The sequence below is a fragment of the Loxodonta africana genome, chromosome 16, assembly GCF_030014295.1.
Source record: "Loxodonta africana isolate mLoxAfr1 chromosome 16, mLoxAfr1.hap2, whole genome shotgun sequence".
Taxonomy (NCBI): Eukaryota; Metazoa; Chordata; class Mammalia; order Proboscidea; family Elephantidae; genus Loxodonta; species Loxodonta africana.
In genome coordinates, this window is record NC_087357.1 from 38,134,742 (window position 1) to 38,149,739 (window position 14,998).

The 14,998-nt window shown below is 40.0% G+C and overlaps 1 protein-coding gene across 11 annotated transcripts in view; it reads right to left on the bottom strand.

The window, feature by feature from the left end:
- ENTPD1 (ectonucleoside triphosphate diphosphohydrolase 1) overlaps positions 1–14,998 on the bottom strand; it is a 184,135-nt gene that overhangs the window by 20,128 nt on the left and 149,009 nt on the right. For 5 of the 11 annotated variants that reach the window (XM_023546897.2, XM_023546894.2, XM_023546896.2 and 2 more), the window contains 3 exons: positions 6,452–6,569; positions 2,805–2,955; positions 68–227 (listed from right to left, as the gene is read on the bottom strand). In XM_023546897.2, the coding sequence (XP_023402665.1) occupies positions 68–227; positions 2,805–2,955; positions 6,452–6,530 (390 nt within the window). In that variant the 5' untranslated portion in view covers positions 6,531–6,569. Of the gene's footprint in view, positions 1–67; positions 228–2,804; positions 2,987–6,451; positions 6,570–6,710; positions 6,902–14,998 lie in introns of all 11 variants that reach the window. The other 6 variants (XM_023546901.2, XM_023546900.2, XM_064269546.1 and 3 more) reach the window with 4 other exon arrangements.

Below are 14,998 nucleotides of genomic sequence, written 5' to 3' on the forward strand. Positions count from 1 at the left end.
ACCACCCAAGATAGCAAGGGCATCAGCCTCCAGGGAGCTGCCCCCATGGATGTTGTGAGATATTCACCTTCTGTAATTTTCCCAACAGATAGTTGATAGTAATCCAGCCATAAGCACCTTCCTCTGAGCCAGAGATGATCCTGGCACCCCGAAAATTAAACGGGTAGGAACTGAGGAAACTTGTCACTGAATTCAGGATTCTTTCCGCTGACTCTTCATTTTCCATCCTACACAAAGGAAGGGATGAGGTTATTGTTTTTGTTTTAATGACAACCCCTACTATTTCAGCGAGAGTTTCTGGGAAATTCTCCTAGGAAGTGAACCATAACTCACTAGAATCAACAGAGAGATGAGCATCACCCCCACATGGCTATCTAGGAAGACTTCCTTTTAGACAAAGCAGAACTAGACCTTTGGCTCCCTTTCTCTAAATACAAATCTTCCCAATCCCTGGCAGGTTGGTCTTCCAAAAATACTAATTTCAGTCTATTGTTCCCTGGTTCAAAAAATTGTCAAAGACTCTTAACATTATTGTGGCCATGGTAACAGGGTATTGAGCTGATGAGTGTTACATTAGCCATTGCTGGTGGCTCTTGGCTGGTTACACAGCCAGGCTCCGCTTGAGGTTTTTTAGTTAGGGCTCTAGTAAGAACCACATGGGCAAATAATGTGGGACTGATATCCAACTTTCCTTGGCATCAAAATGGAAAAAAATCTTCTTCATATTATGCCTCAGTTCTTGGGTCTGTCTGAGATTTTAAGACCTAAAGAAGGAGTCTTCCAAGATCATCATAAGTGAAGATGGGATGCAATTCTTTCCAAGATCTAGGTTATGCAACATGAGTACCTCTGGGTAAGAGACAGCTGCCATCCGTCTGGCATTAGACCCCTGCAGTCTCTCATCTGAATGGCTTCAGTACCTTACCAACTGGCTTCCTTATCCCTAGCTTTCCTCCTCTCCAATGAATCTTCTCTTCTAGTGTCACCAGTTGTATAATTCCTTTAATGGCTTCCCACTGTCTCCAAGATAAACACCAAACTCCCTAGCTTGACCTATAAGGTACTTGCTGATCTGTATGTATCCTGCCTATTCGATATCCCACTTAGAATCCTGGCTACTGCTAACCAGGTGTGTGACCTTGGGTGAGATACCAAACACTTGTAAGCCACAGCTTCCTCATATGGTTAACAATAATTAATAATATCTCTTACCTTATAGAGCTGTTGATCAAACTAAACAATTTATATTAAGTGCTTTGCACAGTGCTGAGAACATAGTAAAGACTCAATAAATACTAGTTGCTATTATTATTTTACTACATGTACCCTATGTTCTTTGTCTCATATGCATGCAAAAGATGGACAATGAATAAAGAAGACCAAAGAAGAATTAACACCTTTGAATTATGGTGTTGGTAAAGAATACTGAATATACCATGGACTGCCAAAAGAATGAACGAATTTGTCTTGGAAGAAGTACAGCCAGAATGGTCATTAGAAGCAAAGATGGCAAGACTACATCTCATATACTTTGGACATGTTATCAAGAAAGACCAATCCCTGGAGAAGAGCATCATGCCTGGTAAAGTAGAGGGTCAGCAAAAAAAGAGAAAGACCCTCAAGGAGATAGACTGACACTATAGCTATAACAATGGGCTCAAGTATGACAATTGTGAGGACAGTGCAAGACTGGGCAGTGTTTCGTTTTTTGTCCATAGGGTCACTATGAATCAGAATCAACTTGATGGCACCTAACAACAACAGCCTATGTTCTGCCTATGTGCAACTATTATAGACCTTTGAAATGTCTCTCACACATCCCTGCAGAGTGGTAGGGACTTTGTTCTGTTCCCTGCTATAACCCCAGCACTTAGAATAGTTCCTTAACACATTGTTGTTGTTGTTAGCTACCATCAAGTTGGCCCCTGACTCATGTGGACACCATGTGTGAAAGAGTACTTCTGCTTCATTGGGTTTTCCTGGCTGTAATCTTTACAGATGCAGTTAGTCAGGCCTTCCCTCTGTGGAGACACTGGTTGAATTTGAACCATTAACCTTTAGGTTTGCAGCCAATTGTAGACTGCTTGCGCCATCCAGGCTCCTGCCTAACACATGTTGTTGTTGTTGTTGTTGTTCTGTGCCATTGAGTCAATTCAAACTCACAGTGACCCTATATGACAGAGTAGAACTGCCCCATATGGTTTCTTAGGCTGTAATCTTTATAAGAGCAGTTCACCAGGTCTTTTCTCCCATGGAGCCACTGGTGGGTTAAAACTGTCAATATTTCAGTTAGCAGCCAAGTGCTTAACCACTGCTCCGTGAGGGCTCCTCATGCCTAATACATAAAAAAAACATAATAGGTGCTAAATAAACATTGGTTACTGAACACATACTGTCTGTTCTGCCTCTAATACCCTTTCCCTACCCTCTATTCTTCCTTTATGATTTAGCTCAATTGTCTCCTCCTCTGGTAAGTCTTCTTGACCTCCTCTCATCCTGAGCAGGGACAAGTGAACTTGGGATTAGTCTCTGATCCTCCCTCCTGGACAGTAAATGGCTAAATCTGAGGCTCCAAACTCCAGAGAACATAGGCTCAATCTTTCTCTGTGACCCGCTCTCGAGTTACCCGTGGGAGACATACTAAGACTTATTGAAATTTTCTTTCTTAGGTGCAGACATTTGGAATGTGTAGAATTTCAGGTGTTAGGGAATTGTGGCACTCTCCCATTACTTCAGAGGCTCTTGCACTGCCTAACCTAACACCCAGTTGTTCTTGGTCTCCACATGCTTGCTGCTGGCTATACCTGAGCAACCGCATGCCTGCCGTGGCTCCCAGGTAAACAGGTGTCTGATGGTGCTTGTACTTTGGAATCAGCTCCTTGGCTCTTCCCATGCATTTACTCAGGTACATAGGTATATCTTGTAAGTTCGAAGCAAATGCTGAGATTCCAGGACCTCGAGAAAGGTGTAAAATAAGATGGCGATCCTTATTTAAAGAAAAAAAAAAAAAAAGTATAGGGCATACCTCCCCAAATATAAAGTTTTTATAACTTGCCAATATTAGAAGAAAATACCAGTGTTTGATGAGCACATGCGAGAAAACAATTATTTATTTACTGTGATATGTATTAGATAGCTGTACTTAGAGGGTGTTCTAGCCTTGATAGGATTTCTTTTCAGACCTCGGGCTGGGTCTGTCTGCTGCTCAATCATTTTGCCACTGGATGGCGAGATTCTCATATTCAATTGCATAACCTTCCTAGCACATTCACTCAGATTTTAACAGGGATCATATAGATAAGCTACTTTATAGAGCTGCCTGTTGATGTGTTTTCCACAAAGCTGCAATTAACAAAACTAGTTCCTAGAAGACATAAAAGAGAGAGGAAGATGCCATTTAGAACAAAAATTAAGTAAGCAGCAGGCACGCTGGCTTTTATGGAAAAGACGGTAGCTGCTACTAACTAGCTTTTTGATCGTGGCTCGTCCCCTAAAATTTCTGAAGTGGGGTTTCTTCCTCTGTTAGAAGAACCAGGGGTACAATCCATGTCACCTCAGCGATTTTCCACTCCCATACCCTGCCTCTCTAGTAAAACTTTTTCCAGTTTTAGAGTAAAACTGTTATAATAGAGAGGATTAGAGGCAAGTTCCTTAAGCTTTTTTAATTTACACTTAACATTTTTGTTTCATTTTAAAATAAATATATCTAAATACATCTTAAACATATCAATGCTTTATAGTGAATATTTGCTTTAAAGGTAAATATGTAGATAAGTCATCTAGGTCATTCACGGGTTTTAAATAGCCTGTTTATTAACTATAACAAGAAAAATTGGCTCTAAATTATCAATTAGTTGTTTCAATTCAGAAAGTCTGGCCTTCCAGGACTGATACTTTTCAGATCACTTTCCTATCTAAATATTGATTAAATAAAGGAGACAACTCTTTCTTTTAAGAGGAGAAAATTATTTGTTAGACCAAACACTCATTGGATGACTCTCAGAAGAAAGACATCTGATAGTTTAAAACAAAAACACTCTAAAAAATAGAAGGCAGTGAATTAATTAGACAGAAGCCAATAAAATGAGGGCTCTGAGCTTTAAGAAATGTTAGAAGTATTGTCTCAATATCGATGGGGCCAAGTTTCAAGGCATCAGCCTACTGAGTAGAAAGACTTTCTCTGTTGGAACCATCTCCTATCTATTGCTTTCTTGACAAACCACAGTAGTGAACTCTACAGGCCACCAAACTAAAAGTCAGTTATCTTCTGGGGTCTGTGTTACCTGTCTGACTAAAAATAAACAGCAGGACCTTGACTGAAAAGTCCAAGAGAGATTATGGTGCAGGGCAGTAATGTTTGAAGCATGCAGGGTGGGGAAGAAGCATGATGGGTGGGAGGAAGTAGAAAGAGCTGAACTGCCAACAACTCTAACTTGTTTTGTGACCTTAAAAGGAAACTAACTAGAAAAAATATCAATATGTAACGCAGAGAATCAGAGTAGCAGGAAGCCCAAAGTGCAGTTAGAAGACCTAGAATCTTATCCTTGTTCTGCTGCTATTTCCAAGTCATTAATCTTCTAGGAGAGCCCTGGTGGCGCAGTGGTTAAGAACTCAGCTGCTAACCAAAATGTCAGCAATTCGAATTCCACCAGCTGCTCCTTTGAAACCTTATGGGGCAGTTCTCTGCCCTATAGGGTTGCTATGAGTTGGAAATGACTCGAGGATAATAGGTTTACAGGGATCATCTAGGTTTTTATTTTCTTTTCTGTAAAATAGATTAAGTGATCCATAAAGTCTTTTTTCCAGCCCTAAGACTCTATGATTATTCTCTGAGCCTATAATTTGGTCTTCTCTGCCTACCCACCCAAAACACCAAACCCACTGCCATCAGGTCAATTCTGACTCATAGTAACCCTATAGGACAGAGTAGAACTGCCCCGTAGAGTTCCCAAGGCTGTAAATCTTTACGGAAACAGACTGGCACATCTTTCTCCCAAGGAGGGGATGGTAGGTTTGAACCCCTGACCTTTTGATTAACAGCTGTCATGGATTGAATTGTGTCCCCCAAAAATATGTATATCAATTTGGCTAGGCCATGATTCCCATTATTGTGTGACTGTCCACCATTTTGTCATCTGATGTGATCTTTCCTGTGTTGTAAATCCTATCTCCACGATGTTGATGAGATGGCATTAGTGGCAATCATGTTAATAAGACAAGATGCAATCTACAAGATTGGATTGTGTTTTGAGCCAATCTGTTTTGAGGTATAAAAGAGAGAAGGAAGCAGAGAGACAGGAGGACTTCATACCACTAAGAAAGCAGCACCAAGAGCAGGGTGCATCCTTTGGATCTGGGTTTCTTGCATGGAGAAGTTCCTAGTCCAGGGGAAGACTGATGATAAGGACCCTCCCTCAGAACTGACAGAGAGTAAGCCTTCCTCTAGAGCTGGCACCCTGAATTCAGACTTCTAGCCTACTAGACTGTGAGGGAATAAACTTAGGTTTGTTGAAGCCATCCACTTGTAGTATTTCTGTTATAGCAGATGACTAAGATAGCAACTGAACGTTTTAACCACTGCACTGCCAGGGCTCCTCTCTACCTACGAATAAGCTAAACGTTTAGAAAATTTCTTCAGGCTGTAAATTAGAGAACAACGATTAAGACTATTAATTCTCTGGACCAGCAGCATCAGCATCACCCTGGGACTTGTCTGAAATGCAGACTGTCAGGCCCCATCCCAGATCTACTGAATCAGAAACACTGGGGGTGGGGCCAGAATCTGTGTTTTAACAAGCCCTACAGGTGATTCTTCTGGTGACCTCATGTGATACAGAGTAGAACCACTTCATAGGCTTTTCTTGGCTGTAATCTTTATGGAATAGTTCCCCAGGCCTATCATCTATGGAGCTGCTGAGTCGATGAAGGCTGATTTCACCACAGCCAACAACAATAACAGGCAATTCTGTTTTAGTTTCAAGTTCGAGAACCACTGGTTAAGAGCATGGGTTTGAATCCTTGGTTGGAACCCCAGCTCCATCACTTACTAGCACAAGTAATCTTGAACAAGTGATATATCCTCTTTTCAACCTCAATTCCCTCATTTAAAAAATGGTAATAATAATACATATTTCAAAGAGAGATTTTGAGGATGAAGTGAGGTAATGCATGTTCATTATTTACCTAGTACCCAGCACACAGAATTGTTCCATTAATGGGATCTATTAGTACAAAATTATCCTTAAGTTTGCTTATACTTCAATAAGCTAATGTTTATTCAATAAGGACTGACTTTGATATTTTCTATAACAATAAACAACAACAGAAATTCCACTGTGTTCTTCACTTCACTTCCTATACTTTGGGGATCCTTTTCCTCTTGTGTTCCACTTGTCACACTTTTCACGGTCTTATGCCCAACTTCCTTCCCCTCCCCAATTTTTCATCTTACCTTTGACCTTGCAGGATTCTATCTCATACACCAACCCTGTGTCATTCACCTTTTCTGCTGACCACTTATAGATGTACATGGTCGTGTGAGAAGAGCCCGCATCAAACACAATCCCAAACTGAGGGCAAAACAAATCAAGAACTTAGAGTTACATCACGCTTCACCATATTCAGTTTGCAACAGAATGGGGACAAGGACAGGAGTTTTCAAAAACACTAGGAGAAAGTATTTTATATTTGAGGGGAACACTGGGGGCTACCTGGAATTGTCCTGATCATGCAATCTAGTAGGACAGCAATCCCTCTAGATGGGTGGCTTCTGATGCTGGTTGTATGTCAGAAAAATCCAGGAATTACCCAGGGTAGAGCCTGAGCATCGTTATCTTAGATGCTCCAAGTGATTCTAATGTGCAGTCAAGATTCAGAACTACATGCTGAAGTTGCTGGGACACTATGGAAGGTAGAAATAGAAAGCCATTAATCCAGTAGTCCCGAATTTATGTGCACATTGGAATCATACTGTAATTATCTGGGGTGCTTCAATGACTTGATGCCTGCGATGTTTATTAATGCCCAGATATTGTGATTTAATTGGTCTGGTAGGTGGTCTGGGGTTTGGAAGGTTTATAGGATCACCAGGTGATTCAAATGTGCAGACAAGTTTGGGAACCACTGAGTTAATCCATTGACAGCCAAATATAAATAATATCTTCATCTGTGAAAATGGAGCTTGTTTTAAAGAGAGAAATAGAAAATACTAAGTGTGCTTGCTTTTTAATGATGAATAACTATAAAGTTGTAGTCAATAAAATTTAGAAGATATGAACTTTAACTTCATGTTTTAGGCTTTTAATAGAAGGATGAAAGGAAGAGAAAAGGAAGAAAGAAGGTGGGAGGGGAGAGAAAAAAGCATGAGGAAGAGCTAGAATGGCCTGAAGAGAAACAAAGTCACCATGTCGTATTTCATGAGTGCTTTAAATGTACAGGCAGGTGTTGTATGAAGCATTTTACATCTGTTGTCTCACTGAATCCTTAGAACAGTCTATAACGTATGTACGATTTTTCCTCCTCTATAAAAAAAATTTTTTTTTAATTTTTTTTTTATATGTGTGAGGGAGCCATGGTGACGCAGTGGTTAAGAGCTCAGCTACTAACCAAAGGTCGACAGTTTGAATCCACCAGCCGCTCCTTGGAAACCCTATGGGGCAGTTCTACTCTATCCTACAGATCGCTATGAGTCAGAATTGATTTGAAGGCAACGGGTTTATATGTGCCCTGTTGGCACAGTGATATGCACTTAGATGCTAAGTGAAGAGTAGGTAGTTTGAACCTACCAGTTGCAGGAGAAAGATGTGGCAGTCGGCTTCTGTAAAGATTTACAGCCTCGGAAATCCTATGGGGCGGCTCTACTCTGTCCTACAGGGTTATTATGAATTGGAATCAACTTGATGGCAATGGATTTGGGGTATATGGATGAGAAACTAAAATACAATTACCTAAGCTACACAGGTGACAGTGCCCAGCTTTGAATCCCGAGTCAGACTCAAGTGTTTGTGCTCTTTATACACAGAAACAGAGGAGCAGGACTGGCAATAATTTTCAAATTGGTGCCCCCATTTAAGGACTTTTTAATGAGAGATAGCTACAACTAAGTGTGCCAGTCCAAAGTGTACACCTTGATAAATTTCTGCATTTGTGCACATCTGTGAAACCACCACCACTGACAAGATACAAAACATTTGTAGCCCCCAGAAGATTTCTTCATTCCCCTCGCAGTCTGTTTCCTCCAAGGGTAACCGCCATCTTGACTTCTATCACCATGGATGAGGTTTGCCTGTTTTTCAACTGCATATAAATGGACTCATATAGTGTGCCTCCTTTGTGTCTAATTGTTTCACTCTACACTGTATCTGTGAGATGCATTCATTCAAACAGCATGTATCAGTAGTTCATCCTTCCCTGTTGTAGAGTATTTCATTATATGCATATAACACACTGTATTTATCTATTCTACTTTTGATAGACATTTGGGTTGCTTCCAATTTGGCATTATTGGGAATATAGCTGACAGGAAAATTCTTGTACACGTCTTTTGGTGAAGTTCTCATTCTTTAGAATATTCAGCTAGGATTAGATTGCTGAATGCCCATTTGACCGATTGGTATTAAAAAGGATTCTGTGGCTACATCCAGAACTTAACCAGGAAAAAAATGCCATGACCAATTAACAAGTCTTCTGTGGGGTTGTAAGGAGAGCACAATAGCACATTTGCTTCTCATCCCTCATCCCTGAACCAGAGAGAATCATGTGGGAAGCAAACAGGGAAGCAAAAGGAAGAGAATGTAAGAATGAATTGTAAGCCAACTATTCTTATCACACTTTGTTGCTCATTTGAGCTATGGACCTCAAAGTATGGTCTGCCACTTGATAATACTTAATTCAGTTATATAGGGGTGTGTGTGTGTGTGTTTGTGTGTGTGTGTGTGTGTGGTGTACGTATGTACTATATATATACTAGTTGCTATCCAGTCAATTCCAGCTCATGGTGTTGAGTCAATTCTAGCTCCTCTGTTTCAGAGTAGAACAGTGCTCTTAGGGTTTCTTGTTTGTTTGTTTTTCATTTGTAAAATGACTTTAAGGAGGGATTACTTTTAAATTTGTTCCTAATGTAAAGAAAGTCTACAGTTTTTTGGTTTTTTAAAATTGTGCTTTAGGTGAAAGTTTATAGTGCAAATTAGGTTCTCATTCAAAAATTTATACAAATTGTTTTGTGATGTTGTTTGCAATCCCTGCAATGTGTCAGCACTTTCCCCCTTTCCCTTTACACCCTGGGTTCTCCATGTCCATTTGTCCAGCTTTCCTGTCCCTTCCTACCTTCCTGTCATTGCTTTTGGGTGGGTGTTGCCCATTTGGTGTCGTATATTTGACTGAACTAAGAAGCACGTCACCCATGTGTGTTACTGTTTGTTTTATAGGCCTGCTCCATAGGGTTTTTAATGGTTGACTGCTTTTTCTTCTGAGGTGCTTCTGGGTAGACTTTAGACCTTCTAGTTAGCACCTTAGTGCATTAACCATATGTACAACAGAACAAAATACTGCCCAATCCTGCACCATTCTCCCAATCCTTGTTATGCTTGAGCCCACTATGACAGCCACTGTGTCAATCCATCTTATTGAGGGTTTTCCTCTTTTTCGCTGACCCTCTTTTCCATCAAGCATGATGCCCTTCTCCAGGGATTGGTCCATCCTGATAACATGTCCAAAGTATGTGAAGCGAATGAGCATTCTGGCAGTACTTCTTCCAAGACAGATTTGTTCATTCTTCTGGCAGTCCAAGGTATATTCAATATTCTTTGCCAACACCATAATTCAAAGGCATCAATTCTTCTTTGGTCTTCCTTATTCATTGTCCAACTTTCACATGCATATGAGGCTACTGAAAACACATGGCTTGGGTCAGTAGCACCTTAGTCCTCAAAGTGACATCTTTGCTTTTTAACTCTTTAGAGAGGTCTTTTGCAGCACATTTGCCCAATGCAATGCATCCTTTGATTTCTCAACTGCTACTTCCATGGGCATTGATTGTGGATCCAAGTAAAATGAAATCCTTGACAACTCCAATCTTTTCTCTGTTTATCATGATGTCACTTATTGGTCCAGTTGTGAGGATTTTTGTTTTCTTTATGTTGATGTGTAATCCATACTGAAGGTTGTGGTCTTTGATCTTCATCAGTAAGTGCTTCAAGTTCTCTTCACTTTCAGCAAACAAGATTGTGTCACCAGCATAACACAGGTTGTTAATGAGTCTTCCTCCAATCATGATGCCTGTTCTTCTTCATATAGTCCAGTTTCTCAGGTTATTTGCTCAGCACACAGATTGAATAGGTATGGTAAAAGGATACAACCCTGGCGCACACCTTTCCTGACTTTAAACCATGCAGTATCCCCTTGTTCTGTTCAAAAAACTTCCTTTTGCTCCATATACAGGTTCCTCATGAGCACAATTAAGTGTTCTGAAATTCCTGTTCTTTGCAATATTATCCATAATTTGTTATGACCCACACAGTCAAATGCCTTTGCATAGTCAATAAAGCACAGGTAAACATCTTTCTGGTATTATCTGCTTTCAGCCATGATATCCCTTGTTCCACGTCCTCTTCTAAATCCAGCTTGAATTTCTGGCAGTTCCCTGCTGATGTACAGCTGCAACCACTTTTGAATGATCTTCAGCAAAATTTTACCTGTGTGTGATATTAATGATATTGTTCCATAATTTCTGCATTTAGTTGGATCATCTGTCTTTGGAATGGGCACAAATATGGATCTCTTCTAGTCAGTTGGCCAAGTAGTTATCTTCCAAATTTCCTGGCATAGACGAGTGGGCACTTCCAGCGCTACATCTGTTTGCTGAAACACCTTAATTGGTGCTCCATCAATTCCTGCATACTTGTTTTTCACCAAAGCCTTCAGTGCAGCTTGGACTTCTTCCTTCAATACCATTGGTTTCTTAATTATATACTACCTCCTGAAATGGTTGAATGTCAACCATTTCTTTTTGGTACAGTGATTCTGTGTATTCCTTCCATCTTGTGATGTTTCCTATGTCGTTTAGTATTTTCCCTATAAATCCTTCAATATTGCAACTTGAGGCTTGAATTTTTTTCTTCAGTTCTTTTGGCTCCCTTTTGGTTTTCTATCTCCAGGTCTGTGCATTTCTTTATGATACTTTAGTTTGTCTTCTCAAGCAGCCCTTTGAAATCTTTGAAATACGTACATATATATACACACATACCTATACATATATACATACTTACATATGTGTGTATATATGTACACACACACATATATAGGGAATCTTGGTGGCGCAGTGGTTAAGCATTCAGCTGCTAGCCAAAAGGTTAGCAGTTCAAACCCACCAGTCGCTTCACAGGAGAAAGATGTGGCAATCTACTTCCATAAAGATTTATAGCCTTGGAAACCCTATGGAGCAGTTCTACTCTGCCCTATAGCATCTCTGTGAGTCAGAATTGACTTGATGGCAATGGGTTTATATAATCTATACATATATATATAAAAACAATGAGTTTATATATATAACATATACATATTACATATATATGTGCGTGTGTGTATATATATATGTAGTTGGAATCACTATGAGTTGGAATCAACTGGATGGCAATGGTTTTTTATATACATATCTATATACACACACACACATATATATAGTTGTTGTTGTTAGGTGCCTTCAAGTCAATTTTCAACTCATGGTGACCCCATGTGACAGATGAGAACTGCCCATAGGGTTTTCTAGACTGTAATCTTTATGGGAGCAGATCACCAGGTCTTTCTCCTGTGGAGCTGCTGAATGGGTTTGAGCTGCCAACCTTTCAGTTAGCAGCCAAGCACTTAACCATTGCACCACTAGGACATGTGCTTTCTCTCTGTATGTATGTATATATATATCCAGAGACAAGAATGAGGAGATAAGAGACTTCCCTGGACCACTAAAAGTAGAGCCTACGAGGTATCAAACATTATTCTATTTCTTTGCAGACCAAGGAGTATCACTGCCCAGACCACATGAGCAACCTTGATCCTCTATAATCTCCACAGTGTTTTCTGCCTTGTCATGCACAATGGGGTTTCCTTGTAGTAATTAGCATTATGCCCTGATAAAGAAAAGGGTCTGTGTATGTGCTTTGAGCACAGTAAGGAAGCAAACTGGACAGACTCCTCTGCAGCTAGGCTTGCAGTAAGTGGAATCCAAGAAATGCCTTAGGTGGTGATGGTTGTTGGCAGAGAGGGAAAATGACTGAAGTCTGGGGACTTTGGACCTGTGAGAAACCTCCTGGGGTGGATAACGAGGCTGAGGGGTTATACAGTAGAAAATTCTGTTGTTCCCCAGCAGAGCCCCTGAATTCTTCCTGCCAGAAAGTGTTCCAACCACAGCCAACATATGATAAAATCTAGCAAGGCACCACCAACAACAAATGGCCTTTATCTGGAATCAGGGCGTCCTATTCGGTCTGATTTTGTTGACATGAAAGTCATTCTTCCAGTACAGCCAAGGAACCAGCCTTGCTTCTATCAGTGTGTTTCTCTCAAGCCTTATACAGTGAGGTAGCTGAGAAATGAAAGCTTTTACTACATCTCTTGTTTGTCAAAGCTTTGGGAAGGACGTTGAGAGTATCTTCACACAGGAATTGAGGACCTTTCACTTCGTGGGTACGTCACACTGCAACAGTAACCTGCTGAATTGTACCAAACATTTTTTTTGTATTCTAAAGTGGCTTGTAGAATTAAAAAAAAAAAAATGTCATCACTTGATGCTTGAGGGACAGATAAAGTTTGAATTTCTTAAAACTCTCAGTTTGAGCATTGTGGGGGTTTGCCTTTCATTATTACAAAGCTGTCAGCCATAGTCACTCATTTTTTATGGCCAGCCTATCTTAGAGCTATAAGCTCATTTCATCCAGTCCTTGCATTTTATAGATAAGAAGCTATGTCCAGGATGGTTCAAGGATTTGTCTAATGGGGACAGATAGCTAGTTCCCTAATACATTTGTCTAGAGCTCAGGCAACCACCTCCTTTTGTTCTCTTTCCACCACACCAGTATTTTCCAATACATGTTCCTGGGCACATCAGGTCTGTGAGGATCTCAGCAAATAACACTTCCAGAAGCTTGGGGGATGCTGCACAATCTGGTCCCCTTCTGGGCTAATGAGCCCACTAGCTAATGAATGCCTCAAAAGTGTGGTAGTGATGAAACCTGCTTAAGCCAGCATTCTCCAGAGTCTGTAACAACATAATACTGTATGAAATAAAAACTCTGTCCTACAGAATGCTTTGAGAAATGTCATGCCTTTCTACACTATCTTCCTTACTCAATGTGTAAGGACATATTATAAGCATTTATAATTCCCCTATGAGTACAGGTAGTCCCCAACCACGGGGCTCCACTTCAATGACTCCATCATAAGTCAGTTCTGACATAAGTTGAATACCTCTTTTTTTTTTTAATTTTCAATATTATTTCCTATCTTCATAAATTCAATCTTTGAACATCTGAGAATGAACGCCTAAGAATGATTACATCAGCATATTATGCACTACAAGACTGTATATAGTACATATTGCTAATGAAAAGATGTACCAAAAAAAAAAAAAAGATGGTCATTAGTACAGTCATAACTCAAATAATGTCCTAAGTCAGGGACTACCTGTATATCTATCACATTAATGAAAAATAAAACTTTCTGATAGTGAGGAAGAGATCTGATGTGCTTTTATTATTATTATTTCAATATTATGTATACTATTGAAATAAGCTTATTTATTAAATAGCATCTAAAAAATGAAGAAAGGAGAAAAGACATTTATGATTACACCAACTAGACATCACTGTTATTTTATTTCTTTCCAGTTTTTTTTAAACGCATAATATTTTTATATAACTGTAATCTCACTGTGCATATAACTTTGTCCTAAGCTATTTTTGATCACAGTGATTACTGATCAAAACTGATCTTCATGAATTATATTGAGTGGACAGGAAGAGTGCTCTCAGAAAAGGAACAGTGGAAATTATCTTGATTGGTTCTTAGAGACACCAATGCCAGGGCCCTGGTGAAGCCCTGAATGTGGGAGGCAATGGAACCTGAGCTCACTGAGACTGGAGGCCACGTGGAGGTAGGGTAGACCCCCCCTTGGGATGGAACTAATTCTATCTTCTTCTCAGGGCAAGTGTCATAGATCCAGGTTCCTAGGTAAGTCTCCCTAGGTGAAGAAAGAGAAAAAAAACTGAAGGGTCAGATCACCTGCCTCTGCAGAAATGGAATGTTTAACTCTCCTCTGAAGTCTCCTCATCCAAAAAATACCACCCTCACACTGGCTCGTTTTCAGTTTCCCGTAGGCCACATGGCTTCTGGTAAGGGCCTTTGTGCAAAAAGTCCTTCCCCTGTGATCCCAGCCTTCTCTGAGCTCCTCGGCTAGATCCAGCCTTCCTAATCATGCCTCAGAGTGCCTGTATTTTTCCTCTAAAGACAGCACTTATGCAAACATGTGTAAATTGCATATTTATGTGTCTATTTGATTAATGTCTGTCTTCCTTCTTATTTTTTTTTTTCCTTCTTAGATTGTAATCTACATGAAAAAAAGAAGGCAGGCCTATTTTGCTTCCATAGTATGTTCAGCAGTATACCAGGGTATACCTACTATATGTTAGGCACATAGAAGGAATTCAATTGATACTTGTCGAAGCAAATGAATGAATAATGCAGGGCATTGGAACCATATGTTCCTAAATTCCTTTCAGTCCTAAAAGAGGTCAATATTCAGTTTAATATAAAGAGGTATACACTGAGGTTGAGTCCCCAACCCCCCACCCCCACTCCCCACCCAAAAAAGCAACATAGCAGGTAACAGGATGACAGTGTGATAATTAACTTCTCTTAGTCTCTTCAGATATATTGGTTCTTTAAAATCTCTCCTCAAAGTCCGTGTAGCTTTTACAGAAACTTCAGCTACCTCGTCAGTCTGTCTCTG